Source organism: Zophobas morio, unplaced genomic scaffold (genome assembly GCF_036711695.1).
Source record: "Zophobas morio isolate AGI-343-1 ecotype UQ-CSIRO unplaced genomic scaffold, CSIRO_AGI_Zmor_V1 ptg000054l, whole genome shotgun sequence".
Lineage (NCBI taxonomy): Eukaryota > Metazoa > Arthropoda > Insecta > Coleoptera > Tenebrionidae > Zophobas > Zophobas morio.
Window position 1 is genome coordinate 3,759,474 of NW_026972159.1, and position 20,304 is coordinate 3,779,777.

General features: G+C 29.0%; 1 protein-coding gene across 1 annotated transcript; it reads right to left on the reverse strand.

Moving 5' to 3' along the window:
- Positions 1 to 441: 441 nt before the first annotated feature.
- LOC135142817 (probable chitinase 10) lies at positions 442 to 17,072 on the reverse strand. Its single transcript, XM_064074577.1, has 9 exons — positions 16,939 to 17,072; positions 8,315 to 8,740; positions 8,079 to 8,264; positions 7,877 to 7,999; positions 7,632 to 7,823; positions 7,436 to 7,578; positions 7,287 to 7,383; positions 675 to 846; positions 442 to 618 (listed from the first exon to the last, which is right to left on the reverse strand). The coding sequence occupies exons 1-9, from the start codon at positions 17,009 to 17,011 to the stop codon at positions 615 to 617; spliced, it is 1,416 nt and encodes a 471-aa protein (XP_063930647.1). The 5' UTR covers positions 17,012 to 17,072; the 3' UTR covers positions 442 to 614.
- Between the last annotated feature and the right edge of the window lie 3,232 nt (positions 17,073 to 20,304).

Below are 20,304 nucleotides of genomic sequence, written 5' to 3' on the forward strand. Positions count from 1 at the left end.
GCTTTTACGAATGCATTTTCACTTAATATAAAACGGTCTTTAAAAATAGCAGATAAAGGCTTATGTAAGACCCAGAGGAATAATGCACCTATTAATTAAGTGACATAACTGATAATTGATTAGATTTAACTTACAACTTAAGTCTGGTAGAAATGTTGCGTTCGAACAATCTTATTTACTTGCTTTTTTCGAGCCCCATTCTTTTTCTTCACTTGACTCTGAAATAATAACTTTCGCCAGAGACATTTGCACTGCGTACAAAACAGTCATTTTGCCAAGAATAAAAGCTCAAATTGTAGCAACTTTCATCTTTTTTAACGGCGATGATTAAGGTCATTTCAAGTGAAAAATTCAACGAAAAATACGTTTTTCTAATTTGCATATTTCGTAAATACCTGTACAGCAGTTATTAACTCGTTTGGGAAAAAAAAGAAGCTGAACTGGATTCTTATAATTAACTTATATTTTTAACATAAGAATGAAATGAAAAAAGTACCTCCACCATCCCATACATTCCATTCTTTTTGGAATGAGATCACAAGCCGAAAAAGTTCAAGTAGGAATAAATTAAATAAATATAGAGAGTCTAGGTTGTAGGCGGTTTTCTAGTTGGTTTAGCTGAAACAAATACGGTTGAATAAACGGGTGAAAAAAGGGGAATTTCCAGAGTTTACCATTTTGCGAGATGCGGTTGTAAACACTTGTCGCTGTGGGTGTCGTAGGATAGACCTAGTGGACACTGGACTACTTCGGATCCACCGTCGTGACACAGGCACGCAGCCGTGCATTGTGGGTTGAGGGGAAACACGGAGCCGGGCTTACAGCCGTCTATTTTTTCCATAAAATCTGAAAAAACGGCGAAATTTCAAAATTTTTGTTAGAATTTTCAGCCAAAGAATGTGTAACTTGAGATAGAATAATTTTGAAACTGAAATGCTGTAGTGAAAAATTATAAGACCTGCGACGAGAGCACTAGATGGCGCCACTCTGCAGATCTACCATGGCAAACTAAGATTTACCGGGGTATTTGATTGATTCTGCTAACCTCAAAAATTCGTTGGGTAACTAGCGCTATCTAGTGTCATTTTCTTTAACGAAATGGAATTAAAGTTCATCTTTTTATCAAAGAGGCCGTGGTTTTGATTGATTAAAGGTGTCCATTTTGTCAACTTGGAACATTTATATATATGTAAAAAATATAAAACTGAAAAATTACAAAATTATAATATTGAAAAATTGGATAATTGTAGAATCGAAATATTATGAAACTGTGAAACTGAAAAATTGCAATAATATTAAACTGAAAATCGAATAATTTTAAAATCGAAAAATTGTTAATTGTGAAACCCCCAAAAATTCTAAAAATGTGAAACTGAAAAATTAAAAAAGTGTAAAATCAAAAAATTGAAAAATAATTAAACCGAGAAATCAAAAACTTAAAAAATTAAAATTGATATTTTTACAATTACAATTAAAACGATTAAAAGTCAAAAAATTGGATAATCGTAAACTTCAAAGTTTATTACTGCAAAAATGAAAAAATCGAGGGATTGGAAAATCTGATAATAAAAAAAAACGAATTAACTAAAAAGGGGACAATTGAAAATTCGGGAAACTGTAAAAACATAAAACTGAGAAATCAAAAAATTGCAAAATTATAAAACTGAAAAAGCAAAAATTTGGAAAATTGTGAAGCGACATTTTGACCTGTTAAAAGTCGAAAAATTAGAAAATCCAAACAATGATATTCGAATAAATAAAAAATCAAAAATTGAAAAACCATTACCTTTAAAATTGAAAAATTGCAAAATTATAAAATTGGAAAATCAAAAGCTGTAAAATCCAAAAAATCCTGAAAATTTAAAAAATTAGGAAAAACCAAAAATTCCTGAAAATCTTGACAATCCAAAAAATTCTTATTTTATCTTAAAATCCAACATTTTTAAGAACGAAAAATTGTAAAATAACGAAACTGAAAAACCAAAAATTTGAAAATTAGAATTGATATTTTGAACAATTAAAAATTTTAAATATTAACCATGACATTTTGGGTAACTAAAAAACTGAAAAATGTTCAATAAATTAGAGAATCCAAAAAATCTGGAAAATCCAAAAATCCAGAATATTCAAAAATCTGGAAAATTCAAAAAATCTGGAAAATCCAAAAATCTGGCAAATCCAAAAAATCTGGAAAGTCCAAAAAAATGTGTAAAATATAAAGAACCCAAAAAATCTGGAAAAACCAAAAGATCTGGAAAATCTGGAAAAATCTAAAAAATCGGGAAAATCCAAAAAACTGAAAAATCCAAAAAATCTGGAAAATCCGGAAAGTTAGGAGAATCCAAAAAATCTGGAAAACTCAAAAAATCTGGAAAATCCAAAAATCTGGCAAATCCAAAAAATCTGGAAAGTCCAAAAAAATGTGTAAAATATAAAGAATCCAAAAAATTTGGAAAAACCAAAAGATCTGGGAAATCTGGAAAATCCAAAAAATCGGGAAAATCCTAAAAACTGAAAAATCCAAAAAATTTGGAAAATCCGGAAAATTATGAGAATCCAAAAAATCTGGAAAATCCAATAATCTGGAAAATCCAAAAATCCGGAATATCCAAAAAGTCTGGAAAATTCAAAAAAATCTGGAAAGTCCAAAAAAATGTGTAAAATATAAAGAATCCAAAAAATCTGGAAAAACCAAACGATCTGGAAAATCTGACAAACCAACAAAATCGGGAAAATCCAAAAAATCTGGAGAATCCGGAAAATTAGGAGAATCCAAAAAATCTGGAAAATCCAAAATATCCGGAAAACCAAAAAATCTGAAAAATCCTGAAAATTAAAAAAATCTGGAAAAACCAAAAAAAGAGAAATCAAAAACTTGAAAAATTAAAATTGATATTTTGACAATTACAATTAAAACGATTAAAAGTCAAAAAATTGGATCCAAAGTTTATTAAACTGCAAAAATGAAAAATTTGCAAAAAATCGAGGAATTGGAAAATCTGATAATAAAAAAAGAAATAAAAAAAAACTAATTCACTAAAAACGGGACAATTGAAAATTCGGAAAATTGTAAAAATATATAACTTTGAAATCAAAAAATTGCAAAATCCTAAAACTGAAAAAGCAAAAACTTGGAAAATTGTAAATCGACATTTTGATATGTTAAAAGTCGAAAAATTATAAAATCGAAACAATGAAATTCGAATAAATGAAAAATCCAAAAATTGAAAAACCCTTACCTTTAAAATCGAAAAATTGCAAAATTATAAAATTGGAAAAACAAAATCTTGGAAAATTGGAAAGCGAGATTTTGATATATTAACAATCAAAAATTAGAAAATCGAAAGGATAACTGAAAAGCCAAAAATTGGAAAATTGCTACAATGAAATTTGGATGATTGAAAAGGCAAAAACTGAATAATTGAAAAAAAAACAAAAAAAAATTTGAAACGAAGAATATAAAATTGGAAATTCAAAAATTGATTAAATAAAACCCGAATAATTGAGACATCCAAAAACTGTATACATGTAAAATTGAAAAATAAAAAAGTATAAAATCGAAGAATTAAAAAATTGAGTATCTTTAGAAACGAGAAATTGTAAAATAATTATAAACTGAGAAATCAAAAACTTAAAAAATTAAAATTGAAATTTTGAACAATTCAAAGTAAAACGATTAAAAGTCAAAAAAAAAAATGAAAAATTGGATGATCGTAAGCTCCAAAGTTTACTAAACTGTAAACATGAAAAATTTGCATTTGGTTCCACAACCGAAAAATTAAAAAATCGGGGAATTGGAAAACCAAATATTTAAAAAACCAAAAAACTGAGTCATTAAAAACGGGACAATTGAGAAATCGAAAAACTGTAAAAATATAAAACTGAAAAATCAAAAAATTGCAAAATTATAAAATTGAAAAATCAAAAACTTGGAAAATTGGAATTCGAAATTTTGAAATATCAAAAGTGAAAAAATTAGAAAATCAATACAATGAAATTCCGATAATCAAAACTGACAAACCGGACACCTTTAAAAACGAAAAATTGTAAAATAATTAAACTGAAAAATCGAAACCTTGAAAAATTAACACTGATAACTTGAACAATTAAAAATCAAAAAATTGAAAATTTTAAAATTACGGAAGTAAAAAGCTGGATAATTGTAAAATCGAAAAATTAATGAACTGTAAAAATGGAAATTTGCAAAATTATAGAATTGAAACATCAAGTTAAAAAATGGAGATATTGAAAAATCTGATAACTATAAAGTCAAAAATTTTGAAATCTAAAAATTCTAAAATTTGAAAGTCAAATAATTGAAAATTGAAAAATCAAAAAATTGAAAAATTATAAAATTGGAAAATAAAGAAGTTGGGAAATTGGATATCGAAATTTTGATACATTAAAAATCAAAATATTAGAAAATCGAAAAATAAAATTCGAATAACTGAAAAATCAAAAATTGAAAAACCGGAAACCTTTAAAGACGAAAAACTGTAATATAATTAAATAGAAAGATTGAAAATTTGAAAAAATAAAGTTGATATTTTGAATAATTAAAAATCAAAAAATTATCATTAACTTAAAAAATCAAGGAATTGAAAAATCTAAAAATTTTGAAATCGAAAAAGTTCTAAGATTGATTCACTAGAGGCCGGACAATTGAGAAATCAAACAATTGTAAAAATATAAAAATGAAAAATCAAAAACTTGAAAATTGTTAAATTTCAAAATTGAAAAACTGGATAATTGTAAACTCGAAAATTTATTAAACTATAAAAATGAAAAATTGCAAAATTATTAAATTGAAAAATCTAACAAGTGAAAAATGGAGGAACTGGAAAATATACATATTATTTGGAAAATTAAAAATTGAAAAAATTATTCATTAAAAAAGGGACATTCGAAGAATTGTAACAACATAAAATTAAAAAATCCGAAAATTCTAAAAACCTTATAATTTTAAAATTGAAAAATCTGACAATTGTAGAATTGAAAAATTACAAAATTGAAAAATCGAAAAATTGCTAAATTATAAAATTAAAAACTTTGAAAATTGGAAATCCAAATTTTAAAATATTAAGAATCACAAAATTAGAAAATCACAACAATGAAATTCGGGTAACTAAAAAATTGAAAAATGTTCAATAAATTAGAAAATGCAAAAAATTTGGAAAATCCAAAAAATCTGGAATATCCAAAAAGTTTGGAACATCCAAAAAATCTGAAAAATTAAGAAAATCTATAAAATCCAAAAAATCTGGAAAATATAAAAAATTTGGAAAATATAAAAAATCTGGAAAATTAAAAAAATCTGGAAAATCTAGAAAATCCAAAAAAATCTGGAAAATCCAAAAAAATCTGGAATATTAAAAAAATCTGAAAAATCTGGAAAATCCAAAAAAATCTGGAAAGTCCAAAAAATCTGGAATAACCAAAAAATCTGGAAAATCCAAAAAATTGGGAAAATCCAAAAAATCTGGAAAATCCAAAAAATCTGGAAAAACCAAAAAATCTGGAAAATACAAAAAATCTGGAAAAACCAAAAAATCTGGAAAATCCAAAAAATCTGAAAAAACCAAAAAATTTGGAAACTCCGGCAAATCGAAAAAATTTGGGAAATTAAAAAATCTGGAGAAACCAAAAGATCTGGAAAATCTTGAAAATCCAAAAAATTCTCATTTTACTTATCTTAAAATCGGATATTTTTAAAAACGAAAAATTGTAAAATAATGAAACTGAAAAACCAAAAATTTGAAAATTAAAATTGATATTTTGAACAATTAAAAAATTAAAACTCCATAAAAAGTTAAAAATTTGAAAAATTGGACAACGGTAAGCTCCAAATTATTAAACTATAAAAATGAAAAATTTGCAGAAATATTTAATTGAAAGTTCGAAGGATTCCAAAACTGAAAAATTAAAAAATTGAGAAAATGGAAAATATAATAACTAAAAAATAAAAAAAAGCTGATTCATTAAAACGGGAATTCGAAAAATTGTAAAAATATAAAACTGTAAAATCAAAAAATTGCAAAATCCTAAAATTGAAAAATCGAAAAACTGCAAAATTATAAAATTGATAAGTAAAAAAATGGAATTCGAAAATTTGAAATATTAAAAGTCAAAAAATTAGAAAATTGAAATTAAAAAATATCGAATATCAAACAATTGAAAGTTGAAAAAAAAAATGGTAGAATTATAAAATTGGAAAATCAAAAACTTAGAAAATTTCAAATCGAAATTTTGATATATTAAAAATCAAAAATTAGAAAATCGAAACAATAAAATTCGGGTAACTAAAAAACCGAAAACTTGAAAAATTAAAATTGAAATTTTGAATAATTAAAAATCAAAAGAATGAACATTGTTAAATTCCAAAATTGAAAAACTGGATAATCGTAAACTCAAAAATTTATTAAAACGTAAAAATGAAAAACTGCAAAAATAATAAATTAAAAAATCGAACAACTGAAAAATGAAAAATCGAAAAATTGAAAAATCGAAGGATTCCAAATCCGAAAATTTGAAAAACCCAGAAAGTGGAAAATCTGATAATTAAAAAATCAGACATTTGTAAAATAGAAAAATTACAAAATTGCAAAATGATGAAATTGAAAAATCAAAAACGTGGAAATTTGGAAATAAAAATTTTGTAATTTTAAAAATCACAAAATTAGAAAATCGAGACAATGAAATTTGAATAACTGAAAAATCAAAAATTGAAAAACCGGACACCTTAAAAGTAAGAATTGTAAAATAATTTTAAACTGAAAATTGTGAAATTACAAAATTGAAAAACTGAAAAATGAAAAATCGAAAAATTCAAAAATCGAAGAGTTGGAAAATATATCAATTGAAAAATCAAACAAAAATTGAAACAATCATTTTTAAAAGCGGACAATCGAAACACTAATTATCAGAAAATTCTAAATTACAAAATTAAAAAATCTAAAAATTGCAAAATTATAAAACTGAAAAATGAAAAAATTGGGAATCGAAATTTTGAAATATTAAAATCGCAATACTGTTTTGTCTTAAAATCGGATACCTTTAAAACTCAAAAATCAAAAACTTGGAAAAATGAAAGTAAAATCGAAAAATTACAAAATAGTAAAACTGAATCATCATTAAGGTTAGCAGAATAAATTTCAATAATGAAATTCAACACAAATATTACTAATCTTATATGCAACCAACAATACACTTTGCAAAATTTATTTTTATAAGAATTAACGTTAACATTTAGGTCTAAATTTCGACCAACATCGATTCTCATACTGTACCTTTGGGAACATTCGACAAAAAGTTCGCCCTTGGACTAAATATCAACGGTTCTTTGCTACAATCCACTCGGTCAGCATAATCACACACTCCTATATTCTGAAAACCAAAAATAACAAATAAACAACTTCGCATTTTCACAAACCCTTACATCATTAAAGCTAAATCCCTCAGGACAATTATAATTGGCAACCACTTTCCCACCAATACACGTAAAATAGTGAGAACAGTTCGCCTTATCCCTGAAAGTACCAAAAGCTATAGGACACTCCTCATCCATTGTTATTCCATTCCCTAAAAGCTCACTTAAAATTAAAAACCCCCACAAAGCTACGAAACATTATTACTTGCTGGAACCGCCAGATTTTGACAGTCAACATTACTAGGAAAATCACAGTAGCCTTTATTTGAGAAAAGTAGTCCTTCAGGACATTCCTGTTCAAGGACGACGTCGTCCCAACAGTTGACATACTTATTGCAAGCGTTACTCCGGAACTGACCTCTAGGTTTGAGACACTTCTTACGCAGAGTAGGATCAACTGTAAATTTATTATTAATAAAAACTTAAAAAGGAAACTAATCAAGATCGTACTTGTAGGTAACGTGACAATCACTGTAGGAGGAGCCGCAGTTGTGACAGTTGTGGGTGCCTGGGAAGAAACCTGACCTGGTGTAGCCGTCGTAGTATCGATGGGCGTTGGAGGAGGCGGGATGGCTGTGTACATGGTACATGGTACAGTTAATAGTTATAGTGGCGCCAGATGGTGTTTTTACAGCTATGAACAAATTTGTACCTTCTATTGGCTTTCCTCCGCAGTCCACATTATACGCATAATCGCAGTATCCCTTAGGATTAAACACCAGACTCTCTGGACAGAACTGCTCCACAGCCACGCCATCCCAGCAGTTCACGTACTTGTTGCAGGAATCACTTGGAAATTGACCTCTTGGCGCCAAACATTTCCGCAGCAGGACTTCAACTACAACTCAAAAATACTTATTTTTCTTCTTAATTAAACAGGATACAGACCTGGAGCACCGGTGGTCGCAGGTCGTGGTGGTTCGAAGAGTGATAGTGGTGGAGGTTTGGGTTTCATGACTGTGTCGGGTCCGGCGGCGGCTGGAGGTGGTCTCTGTATGATGAGGTTGTCGGGTGAGATGGGCGCCGCTGGGGGTCTGAAGGTCATGAATGTGTCGGGTCCTGCTGGGGGTGGCCGGGTTGCCAGTTGGTCGGGCGAGAGAGGCGGCGACTGGGAGGTGAAGTACGAAGCTGGTATTTGGAGCCAGATGAAGTCGGGGTTGGAGGGACCCCCTGGGGGTTGGTTACCTTGGGGGGGTTTTGCGCCGGGGGGGAGGACGACGGCGACTTGGAATTGCTGGATGGTTTGTTTGGGTTTGGCGACGGGGGGTTGGGGTTGGTAGGATTGGTACTGAATTCCCATGGAAGAAGGAACAGCTGGAAAAAAAATTCGAATTTTTATAAAATTTGTTTTAGCAAAATAATTAAAATTTTTAATAACGTCAAAGTTGTGATATTGGTTTTTTTTACTTCGTAGATTTTTCAAAATTCAAACGTTTTTACATTTTATTTTCACTTTTAATAAAAATATTACAAAAAATGTCAAAAAACAAAGCGAAAATCGCAAATTTGTTATTATCATTTACGAAATTTTCTGTAAAACACTTTTGTGTGTGATGCAGTTTATCTGGTTTTATTAAAATATGAAAGAAATCACGGTTTTATTTGTTCAAAAAAATCTAAACTTGAACACAAACATGTTAAATTAGAGTTTTGATTTTCTCAAAATTTTTAGAAACATTTTTTTAATAACACCTGAAATTTCTTAAAGTATGTTTCGTTCTTCAGAAATATTTTGTTTATTTCTCGTAAATAGACAAAATGGTTTCGACTATTTTCTGATTATACAGGGTGTTACTAAACGCGTGGTCCTTGATATCTCATTAATTATTACAGATGGTAAAAACAGTTACAGATCAGAGTCTAACAGTTTTCGACATTTTCAAAATTTAACCGAAGACATTTTCTTATAGATTTCGACATCCAGGAGTTAGTTTCATTTGTTGCATAACTTCTACTATTTTTCCACGAAATATGGAAATTTTTGAATTTTTTATAAACTTGAATTTCAAAGCGAATATTTTGAAAATCATGTTCCAAGAACACAAACGTGCTATATGTTTCGAAATAACACGTCGACATCTGTATATCCAGTATTTTTGTAAATTGTTAGTCAACTTTTCCAAAATTTCAATTTCCCTTTGTGAAAATTCCACCCATTTTAACCATTTTCGAAAGTTACCTAAATATATTTTCTCGTAGATTTTGACTTCTAGAAGTTCTTACCATTTTTCCAGAATTGCCAATTAAAGTATGGCAATTTTTGGTATTTTTTTTTTAATTTGAATTTCGAGCTGAATTCATTACATTCTTATGAAAATTTCGACCCAATTTCGACCATTTGCGAAAATTACCTAAACATATTTATAAATAAATATGGCTGTGTTACTATAAACAAGCCATATTTTTCGAACAACATGTGCATCTCTATATCTCAGAATTTTTCGTTAATTTTAGGCAACTGTTTCAAAATAAAAAAATTTCAATTTTTTTGAAAACTTTGACTCTACTCAAATGATACCTTTCTATATCTTAGTCCGTTTAAATTAAACGGATCGAGTAGCCTGAAAATTTTTTTAATGTAACAAGTTTTTACATGATTAAGAGAGGCAAAATCAGTCTTATCATGGCAAGTACCGGCCCCACCCACCCAAAAAATTAAAAAATCTGACAATTGTAAAATTGAAAAATTGAAAAATCGAAAAATTAAAAACTGTGAAAATTGGAAATCCAAATTTTAAGATATTCAGAATCACAAAATTAGAAAATCAAAACAATGAAATTCGGGTAACCGAAAAATTGAAAAATGTTCAGTAAATTATAAAATGCAAAAATTCTGGAAAATCCAAAAAATTTGAAAAATCCAAAAAATCTGGAAAATTAAAAAAATCTGGGATATCCAAAAAATCTGGAAAATTAGGAAAATCTGGAAAATTCAAAAAATCTGGAAAACCCAAAAAGGTCTGGAAAATTCAAAAAATCTGGAAAATAAAAAAATCTGGAAAAACTAAAAAATCTGGAAAATCTTGAAAATCCAAAAAATTTCCATTTTAAAAAAATTAAAATTGATATTTTGAACAATTAAAAAATTAAAACGATTAAAAGTCAAAAATTGAAAAATTGGAGAATGGTAAGCTCCAAAGTTAATTAAAGTGTAAAAATGAAAAATTTGCAAAAATATTTAATTGAAAATTGAAGGACTCCAAAACTGAAAAATTAAAAAAATGAGAAAATGGAAAATGTAATAACTAAAAAATAAAAAAAAAGCTGATTCATTAAAAACGGGACAATTGAGAAATCGAAAAATTATAAAAATATAAAACTGCAAAATCAAAAAATTGCAAAATCATAAAATTGAATTAGGGAATTAACAAAAACATTTTTTTGAAGATGCCAATATTCAGAACTTACTGTCGGCTTTTTTTCCGGAAAATTCTTACCATTTTTTCAGAATCACACATTGAAATATAGAAATTTTTGAATTTTTCATAAAAATTGAATTCCATAGTGAATACATATTTCTAAAATCCTGCTCCACAACTAGAAACAGGCCATATTTTTTTAAACAGCGCGTTGATATCTATATCCCAAATTTTTTTTGTGGATTTTTGGGCAACTTTTTCAAAATCAAAATTTTTCAATACCTGACTTTTTGAAAATTTCGACCCCTTTCGACCACATTCCAAACTTATCCAAAGGCATTTTGTTGTAGATTTCGACTTCCAGAAGTTACTTTTCGCCTCATTGCGTTGCATAACTTCTACATTTTTTTTAGAATCGCCCTGACTTGACCAAACCTGATCTGATCTGACCTGTTCTAATTTTTTGGATTTAAAAAATATTTTAAAATTTTGCTGTGGGAGCATAAACACCCTATGTTTTTGGAATCAACACGACGAAATCTATATCCCAAACATTTTTGGTAAAAAGCAAAAATTTTCAGTACCCTGTGGACAAAAAAAAATAAAAAACAAATGTTACCAATTTTCAAAAATTTTGTTAAACCATAAATACTATCATCATTTGTGACATTTTTTTGTTAAAAACTTTTGTTTGAAATGTTTATTTTCTGTTTTATTCGAATGTGAAGATTTTTTTTTGTGAAACATAAACGACAATAAATAAAATCATACAAGAAAATTATTGTGGACAGATCTACTAAAATTGAAGACATATGCATAGATTATTTTTGTTGTTTTTTATTTATTCAAAGTTAATTTTCAGGCAACTTTTTCAAAATCAAAAATTTTTAGTACCAGCCTTTTACTTTTTTGAAAATTTTGACAATTTTTCGATTACCTTCGGAACTTAACAAAAACATTTTCTTGTAGATTTCGACATCTAGACGTTACTGTTTGCCTCTTTTTCTGGAAAATTTCTACCATTTTTTACAAAAATTGAATTCTAAATCTAGCTCGACGACTAAACAGGCCACATTTTTCTAAATAACACATCGATACATATTTATATTCTAGATTATTTTATGGATTTTTAGGCATCTATTTCAAAATCAAATTTTTCTCAATACCCCCTTTTTGAAAATTTCGATTCTTTTTTCACCAGTTTAGAAACTCACCTGAAGACATTTTCTTGTAGATTTCGACTTCCAGAAATTACTTTCATTTCTTGGATAACTTTTACCATTTTTCCAGAATCTTTCTAGTTTGACCTGTCCTGACCAAACTTATTTTTTTGGATTTAAGAAAAAAATATTTTCATACCAAATACTTCAAAATGCTGCACTGGAGGCATACACAAACAAAATTTTCAAACCCCCAGAGTGAAAATTTAAATTTAATTAAGGACATTTTCTTATCAATTTTTACCTCCAAAAGTTAGCGACCCACCCTGTATATCTTAAATTCAAAATATTTAAAATAAGAAAATTAGTGTAGATAGGTCAACCAACACTGAAGTATAATATGCATACATTAATTTTTTGTTTTAGTTTGTTCAAGCTTAAATTTATAATTTAAAAAAATAAACAAATGGTTCGAATCGTAAAAAAAAATAGTGAAATCATAAATAGTATCCAAGATTTGAGTCTATCGACGAAAAAAATTACAACAAACTAAAATTACTTCGAAAATTTAATTAACACCAGCCATTGCAGTATAATCAAACACAAAAAAAAACAGGAAAATTAAATAATATTAGATCATTTTTTATCAAATTAATTAAGAAAATATAATAATTCTTATTATATCGTAAAGAAATTTATTGTTGATAGATCCACCAAAATTCAATGTATATGCACAAATTATTTTTCTTGCGTTAATTTAAGTTAACTTTTAAACAAATTTTTCAAAATAAAACATTTTGAACATCTCCTTTTTTTGAAAATTTCAACCCTTTTCCGACCACATTCGGAACTTAAAAAAGGATTTGCTTGCTATCGGCATTTTTTTGGAAAATTCCTGCAACTTTTCCAAAATCGCCCACTGAAATCCGGAAATTTTTGAATTTTTTTATAAAAATTGAATTTGAAAACGAATATTTCTATAAAGTCAAGCTCCACGACCATAAGCAGGCCACATTTTTGAATTAACACGTCAATTCCCAGATATTTTGTGGATCTTTAGGCAACTTTTTCAAACTCCAAATTTCTCAGATTTTCTTTTTGAAAATTTAGATTTTTTCAACCACCTTCCAAATTCACCCAAAGACATTTTCTTGTAAATTTCGACTTCCAGAAGTTACTTTCGGATAACTTTTACTATTTTTCCAGAAACTTTCTAACCTGACCTGATCGAACCTAATTTTTGGATTTAAAAGAAAGTTATTTTCAAACCGAATATTTTAAAATCATACACTTGGGGCATAAACACGTTATGTTTTTGGAATTAGAACGACGAAATCTATATCAGAATTTTTGGGAAAAAGCAAATTTTTCAACGAAAATTTCGGCCATTTTTCGACAATTTTCAAAATATGTATAGGTAAAGACAATTGTGGATAGATCTACTAAAACTGCATATATATGAACAGATTATTTTTACTGCCTTAATTTATTTTACTCAAAGTTAATTTTTGGGCAACTTTTTCAAAATATGTAAAAATTTTGGATATCTCCTTTTTTGAAAATTTCAACCCTTTTTCGACCACCTTCGGAACTCATAAAAAACATTTGCTTGTAAATCTCGACATCCACAAATTACTATCGGCTTCTTTTTTTTTTGGAAAATTCCCGCCACTTTTCCAGAATTGCCTAGTGAGACTTGGAAATTTTGAATTTTTTACAGAAATTGAATTTCAAAAACAAATATTTATAAAATCAAGCTCCGCGACCATAAATAAGTAGGCCATATTTTTTTAATCAACGCGTCGATGTCTATATCCAGGATTTTTTTGTGGATTTTTAAGCACCTTTTTCAAAATCAAAATTTTTCAATTTCAAATTTTGAAAATTTCGGCCCTTTTTCGGCCGTCTTCCAAACTTATCCAAAGACATTCTATGAAATCTTCAACCACTTTTTGATAATTTTAACTTTTTGACAGAATTTAACTAAAAACACTTTCTTATAAATTTCGACTTTCAGAAGTGAGTAACTCACCCTGTATATCTTAAGCCCAATTCTTTAAAACAAAAAAAAATAGTGTGGACAGGTTTTTTTTGTTTTAATTTGTTCAAAGTAAAATTTTTTAAGTTCAAAAAATAAAAAACAAATATTTCGAATTTCGAAAAAATGTTTTTAAACCATAAATAATACTAAGTATCCAAAATGCTATATAAATATATATTTATTAAAAAAAAAAACTTTGGGTTAAAGTAGATTCGAACAGTTGACAAAATAAAATTCAATCTTCATCTCACAGTAAATAAAATAAACCAATGAAATTCAAAAGTGGAGAAATTTTGCTTTTGAAAAAGTTGCCGAAAAATCCCAAAAAATTCAGGGATGAAGATTTCGACACAGTAATTTCAAAAATATAGCGCATTTAAAGTCCCGGGCCAACATTTAAGAAAAATTTTGTTTGAAAAATACTAAAAAATACAAACTTCAGTTGGCTACTCTGGAAAAGTGATAGGGTTTATCGAAGAAATTGGATCGAAAGTTACTTCTGGAGGCAGAAATCTATTAGAAAATGTTTTTCGTTGAATTTGAGAATGGGCGAAATTTTCATGAAAAATTTTGCTTTTGAAAAATTCCCAAAAAATTTAGGGTGATAGATTTCGACGCACTAATTCCAAAAATATAGCGCATTTAAGGTCCCGGGAAAACATTTACGAAATAATCGGTTTGAAATCCAGTTTTTGTTTAAATCCTAAAAATTACTATATTTCAGTTGGCGATTCTGGAAAAATGATGGGAATTACCGAAAAAATGGGGCCGAAAGTGACTCTTGGAGGTCGGTCTTTGGTTGAATTTCGAAAATAGTCGAAAAGAGGCCGAAATTTTCAGAAGAATTTTGCTTTCGAAAAATTTTGCTTTTGAAAAAGATGCCGAATATTTCCAAAAAATTTGGAAATTGAAATCCAATGTTGCTGAAAAAATATTGGCTAATTTTTTAATCAAATTAATTAAGAAAATAAAAATTAGTGTTATATGATTCTAAAATAGAATAAAATAAATTAATCACTTTTAAATAATAAATTAACATTACTTTCTGGAATTCTATATCAAACTTATTGAATTATTGTTTATTAATTATTTGTTGCATGCTATACTTTTCCACTGTTATTAATAATCTTAAGTCTGAAAATTGTTAAAAAAATATTATGTACTATGTGTCAAAGCACTTTCAAAATACATTACACAGCAATAATTTTTAACATCCGATAGTTGCTAATTTGATTATCGAAATTCTGTTAAACCATCACCGTCACGTTTCGATTTAGCGTCGAAGTTAAAGAATTTCAAAAAACGTAATTTATTTATCTGTTTGCCTAAATCCAAAACTAATCCGGTTCTTTGAAAAAAAGTTGACGTGATATCACGAACCTATGCAGAAATCCTGGTCAAGAAAATTGCTTCATCTTCATTCGAACATTTTATTTCGAACGCTTATTAAATTATCGCTTAATTGATACTTGTATGAGAAAACATGTTTTAAACATAGTTTCGCTTTCAAGTTCAACTTCCATATTCACAGCGTAATACATATATTTACTTTAATAAGGTGGAATTTGCAACGTCTTCATTGTGGCAAGATCGCCAAACTAGAACTATTTTTAGTCGAAGAAGCTCCAAAAAAGAAAAAATCGATTCATATTTCAGCAATTATATCATCTTGTAGACCTCTTAAGAAGCAATTATCGCGTCGTCAGAAACGCGAATTCTTGTACAACCAGCGCTAAATGAGACTTTTGCCCTCAAAGTACCAACAAACAAACCACGACCAAACCACAAGAAAGCTTTTTTCAATTGAAACTAGTCTGAATCTTCTGTTTTATCCTCCAAAGAAACAATCCTGTTTTCCACAGTTGTAGATGGCCGATATGCACTTGATGCAATTTACTGCATAGGTGTGGTTACCCTGTACATTACTGCGGCTGTTATTTTTTACGATCTCTTCATGTTTTATTTAAATTAGACCGTTCCACGGAATTCCCCCGCCATACTTAATTCGAAATTTATTATGTCACCCGACGCGAATTTTCAGCAGAAAAAGTGGCCACATAACAGTTACGGTTCTATCTGATCTTCGAGCTTTTTGGGTTCTAATTTAAATAAAAGATCGATAATTGGGTTATCTATCGTGGGACTGGAATGACGACCACTGCAACGTGCAAACTCACCCATAAATAGACTTTTCAAAAAGTTATTGACCTTCGGTGGGTTGAAAACGCTGTTTTAATTTTTATTGGTTCGTGCGTCCGTTTTTGGATCCTTTACCATTTACGAAGCCGCTCGATGGATAAGTAGGCAGTACTGGGTCGGGCTATCTTTAAACGAAAATCGCCCACATTTATCTCCCAGCCTAACAAAACGAAAATTTATGCTAATTTCGAGAAGCTAATCGGCTACTCTGCGCTAATTTAAATGAGAAGAGGTTTTGTTTGGAATTTTTCGAGCCCGCAAATTGAGTTGCTTTTTTGGGGTGCTATTATTTATGGGTTCATATGTTGAGAGATTAGAACTTAAGTGGATTTCTCTCACTTATCTACCTGCATCCTGCGCATTTAATTAAATGTATCCTACCTAGCAAAACAGGCTCTGTCAATTTAATTAAATTTTGATTGATAAAATAAAGTGCTTAATGATGTAAATTAACAGCTCAAGAAACCATAATATGCGAAAAATACAACTTTGATGACCAGCGCGAGGTTTGATAACTTAGTCGAATAATTTGATCCTGCGGTTGGAGCAAAACCGGCTCGTAAAAACGCACACCCAGTATATAAAATAAAAACGATATTGACTTTGTTCACAAAAGGAAAACTTCTTAATTACGAGTCAAGCTTCAAGCGGAGAAAAACTGGCAGTGCAGCTGTGTTATTAAAACGTCCGTCGCCATTTATTTTTTGTTTAAAAAAAACTCAATTAATATTGTCACTACGGAAAAATACTCACAGTTTGTCGATACGGTGCTCAGGGTGGTCAAAAATATACAAAATAGGACTACACTTCTGCGAACTTTAGCCATAGCGCAATCTACCCTTCTGCTCTTCTGCGTCTCACAATTCGCGAATTTGTTTCAAAGTCACGGTCAAGAAGACTTCTTATACAGGCCGGCAATTTCCCCCGCCACCACGAATGCAAAAAGGCAAAATTGTACATTTTAAGTTCGTACGGTTTTCCTTTCGAATTAGGAGATTCTGTAAGGAGGATAACTGTTGTTCTGGATTTTTTACAGTTGGTGCATGGGTTGTTTCTGTGAAAACAAGTTTTAGAATTCAGGATGCAACGATTTTACATTATATTAAAATGTAGGAGGATTTGCGGTGCATTTTTGGGTTAAACTGTAAAACATGATGCAGTTCGTGGGGAATTTTTTGGATGATGCATGTGTGGTGTTTTTTAGGTTCTGGTTTATTTATTTTTGTCTCGCTAGGTCTGCTGCTAAGGACGATAATTTATAACGATTACGGGTCTACATAAAAGTAAGAGAACCGCCATAATCTGGCTATCTTGAGACATGATCATGAGTTATTCCCTTGTAGAATAAGTACTTAAGTAAGAGATTTTCTTCAGTTGCTTTGCTATGTGACTACGTTTACATGTGTATGCTTCAGCTGGTTTGGTGCAAATACAGTGTGGTTAAAAATAAAAACGTCGAAATAGTACACTAAATCAAGCAAATCTGCGGTTTTTTATTGCGAAAATTTTTGGAACTTTGTGTGGTTTCAATTGTTTCCAGTATTTGAAAAATTTGTAAAACTTTGCTTGCCTATTCATATATGGCAATTTTTGTTTTTTTGTTTGAAATTGAATTCAAGTCAAATTTTTTTCGAACCAGCACGTCGAAACTATATCCCAGAATTTTTTGTGAATTTTTAAGCAACTTTTTCAAAATGTCAATTTTCCAATACATCCAGTGAAAATGATATGAAATTTCGACCCAATTTCGACCATCTTCGAAAATTACCTAAACACATTTTCTTGTGGGTCACAACCTTTAGAAGTTACTTTCGGTCTGATTTCTTGGATACTTCCTTTCATTTTTTCAGAATTGTCAATTAAAGTATGACAATTTTTGAGATTTAAAAAAAATCGAATTTCACGCCGAATATTTGGAAATCGTGATCTGAAATTTTAAACAAAATACATTTAATAGACAACTTTTTCGAAATCCCAATTTTCCTTATAAAAATTTCGACCCGTTTTCGACCATTTTCGAAAATTACCTGAACACATTTTCTTGTAGATTTCACCCTCTAGAAGTTACTTTTGGCCTGATTTCTTGGATACCTTCTACCATTTTTCCAGCAGCGCTTATTGAAATAGACAATTTTTGGACTTTTTTTGAAAAATTTTATTTCAAGCCGAATATTTCGAAAATCATGATCCGAGAACACAAACTTGCTTTATGTTTCGAAACAACACGTCGAGATTTATATTACAGGATTTTTTGTAAATTTTTAAACAACTTTTTCAAAATCTTAATTTTCGAATGAAAATTTCAACCCATTTTCGACCATTTTTGAAAATTACCTAAACACATTTTGTTGTAGCTGTCGACGTCTAGAAGTTACTTTCAGCCTGATTTATTGGATACTTCCTACCATTTTTTCAGAATTGCCAATTAAAGTATGGCAATTTTTGAGATTTAAAAAAAAATGAATTTCTAGCCGAATATTTGGAAATCGTGATCTGAAATTTTAAACAAAATACATTTATCGAAACAGCACATTGAGATCTATATCCCAGAGTTTTGTGTGAATTTTTAGACAACTTTTTCGAAATCCTAATTTTCCTTATAAAAATTTCGACCCATTTTCAACAATTTTCAAAAATTACCTGAACACATTTTCTTGTAGATTCACCCTCTAGAAGTTACTTTTGGCCTCATTTCTTGGATACCTTCTACCATTTTTCCAGCAGCGCTTATTGAAATAGACAATTTTTGGACTCTTTTTGAAAAGTTTTATTTCAAGCCGAATATTTCGAAAATCATGATCCGAGAACACAAACTTACTTTATGTTTCGAAACAACACGTCGAGATTTATATTACAGGATTTTTTGTAAATTTTTAAACAACTTTTTCAAAATATTAATTTTCCAATGAAAATTTCAACCCATTTTCGACCATTTTTGAAAATTACCTAAACACATTTTGTTGTAGCTGTCGACGTCTAGAAGTTATTTTCGGCCTGATTTCTTGGATACTGCCTACCATTTTTCCAGAATTACCAATTAAAATCTGGCGATTTTTGGGATTTTTAAAAAATTTGAATTTCAAGCCGAATTTTTCGAAAATTGTGATCCGTCATTATAAACGTTCTACATTTATCGAAACAGCACATCGAGATTTATATTCCAAATTTTTTTGTGAATTTTTAGACAGCTTTTTCGAATTCCCAGTTTTCCAATACATGAAAATCCAACGGTTCCTTATGAATATTTCGAACTATTTTCGACCATTTTTGAAAATTACTGAAACACATTTTCTTGTAGATTTCAACCTCTAGAAGTTACTTTTGGCCTGATTTCTTTTTGAAGAATTTGAAAGAATTTTGAAGGCACCTGGTGTTTTATTTTTGGAAGAATTTCATAGAATTTTGGGGACTTTGGTGTCTCTTTTTGATATAATTTAAAGAATCTTGGGGCACCAGGTGTTTTTTTAAGAATTTTGCAGCTGCGAGTTTTTTTTTGTAATATTTTAAAGAATGTTAGTGTTTATTTTTTGTAAACACTCTAAAACATTTTGAGGGCCCCTGGTCGTGTTTTTAAAATAATTTTGAAAAAATCTTTTAAATTTGTGATTTAAAAGAGTTTTGAATTCGCGTTTTTTTTTTAATAATTCAAAAAATTTGCGAGCCCATGGTGTATTATTTTTTGAAGAATTTAAAAGATTTTGGGAGTAGCTGGTATTTTATTTTTAGTAATACATATTTTGAAAGTTGGTGTTTTTTTTTTTGGGAGAAGTTCAAAGAATCGTGGGACACTCTGGTGTTTTATATTTGGAAGAATCTGATAAAATCTTAGGGCCTCTGGGTGCCTCATTTTCAAATAATCTAGGAAATCTTGGGGTACCAGGTGCTTTTTTTCAGAATTTGGGAGCCGCCAGTGTTTTTGTTTGTAATAATTTAAAAAATGTTAAGCAGTGTTTAATTTTTGTAAACACTCCAAAAAAAGTTTGAAGAAACTGGTGTTTTGTTGCTGGATGAACTTGAAAAAATCTTTTGAGCTTTTGGTGTTTTATTTTTCACAAATTTGAAAAAGTCTTGAGTGCCAAGGTGTTTTTTGTTTTTTGTTTTTTTTTTTTTTAATTCAGG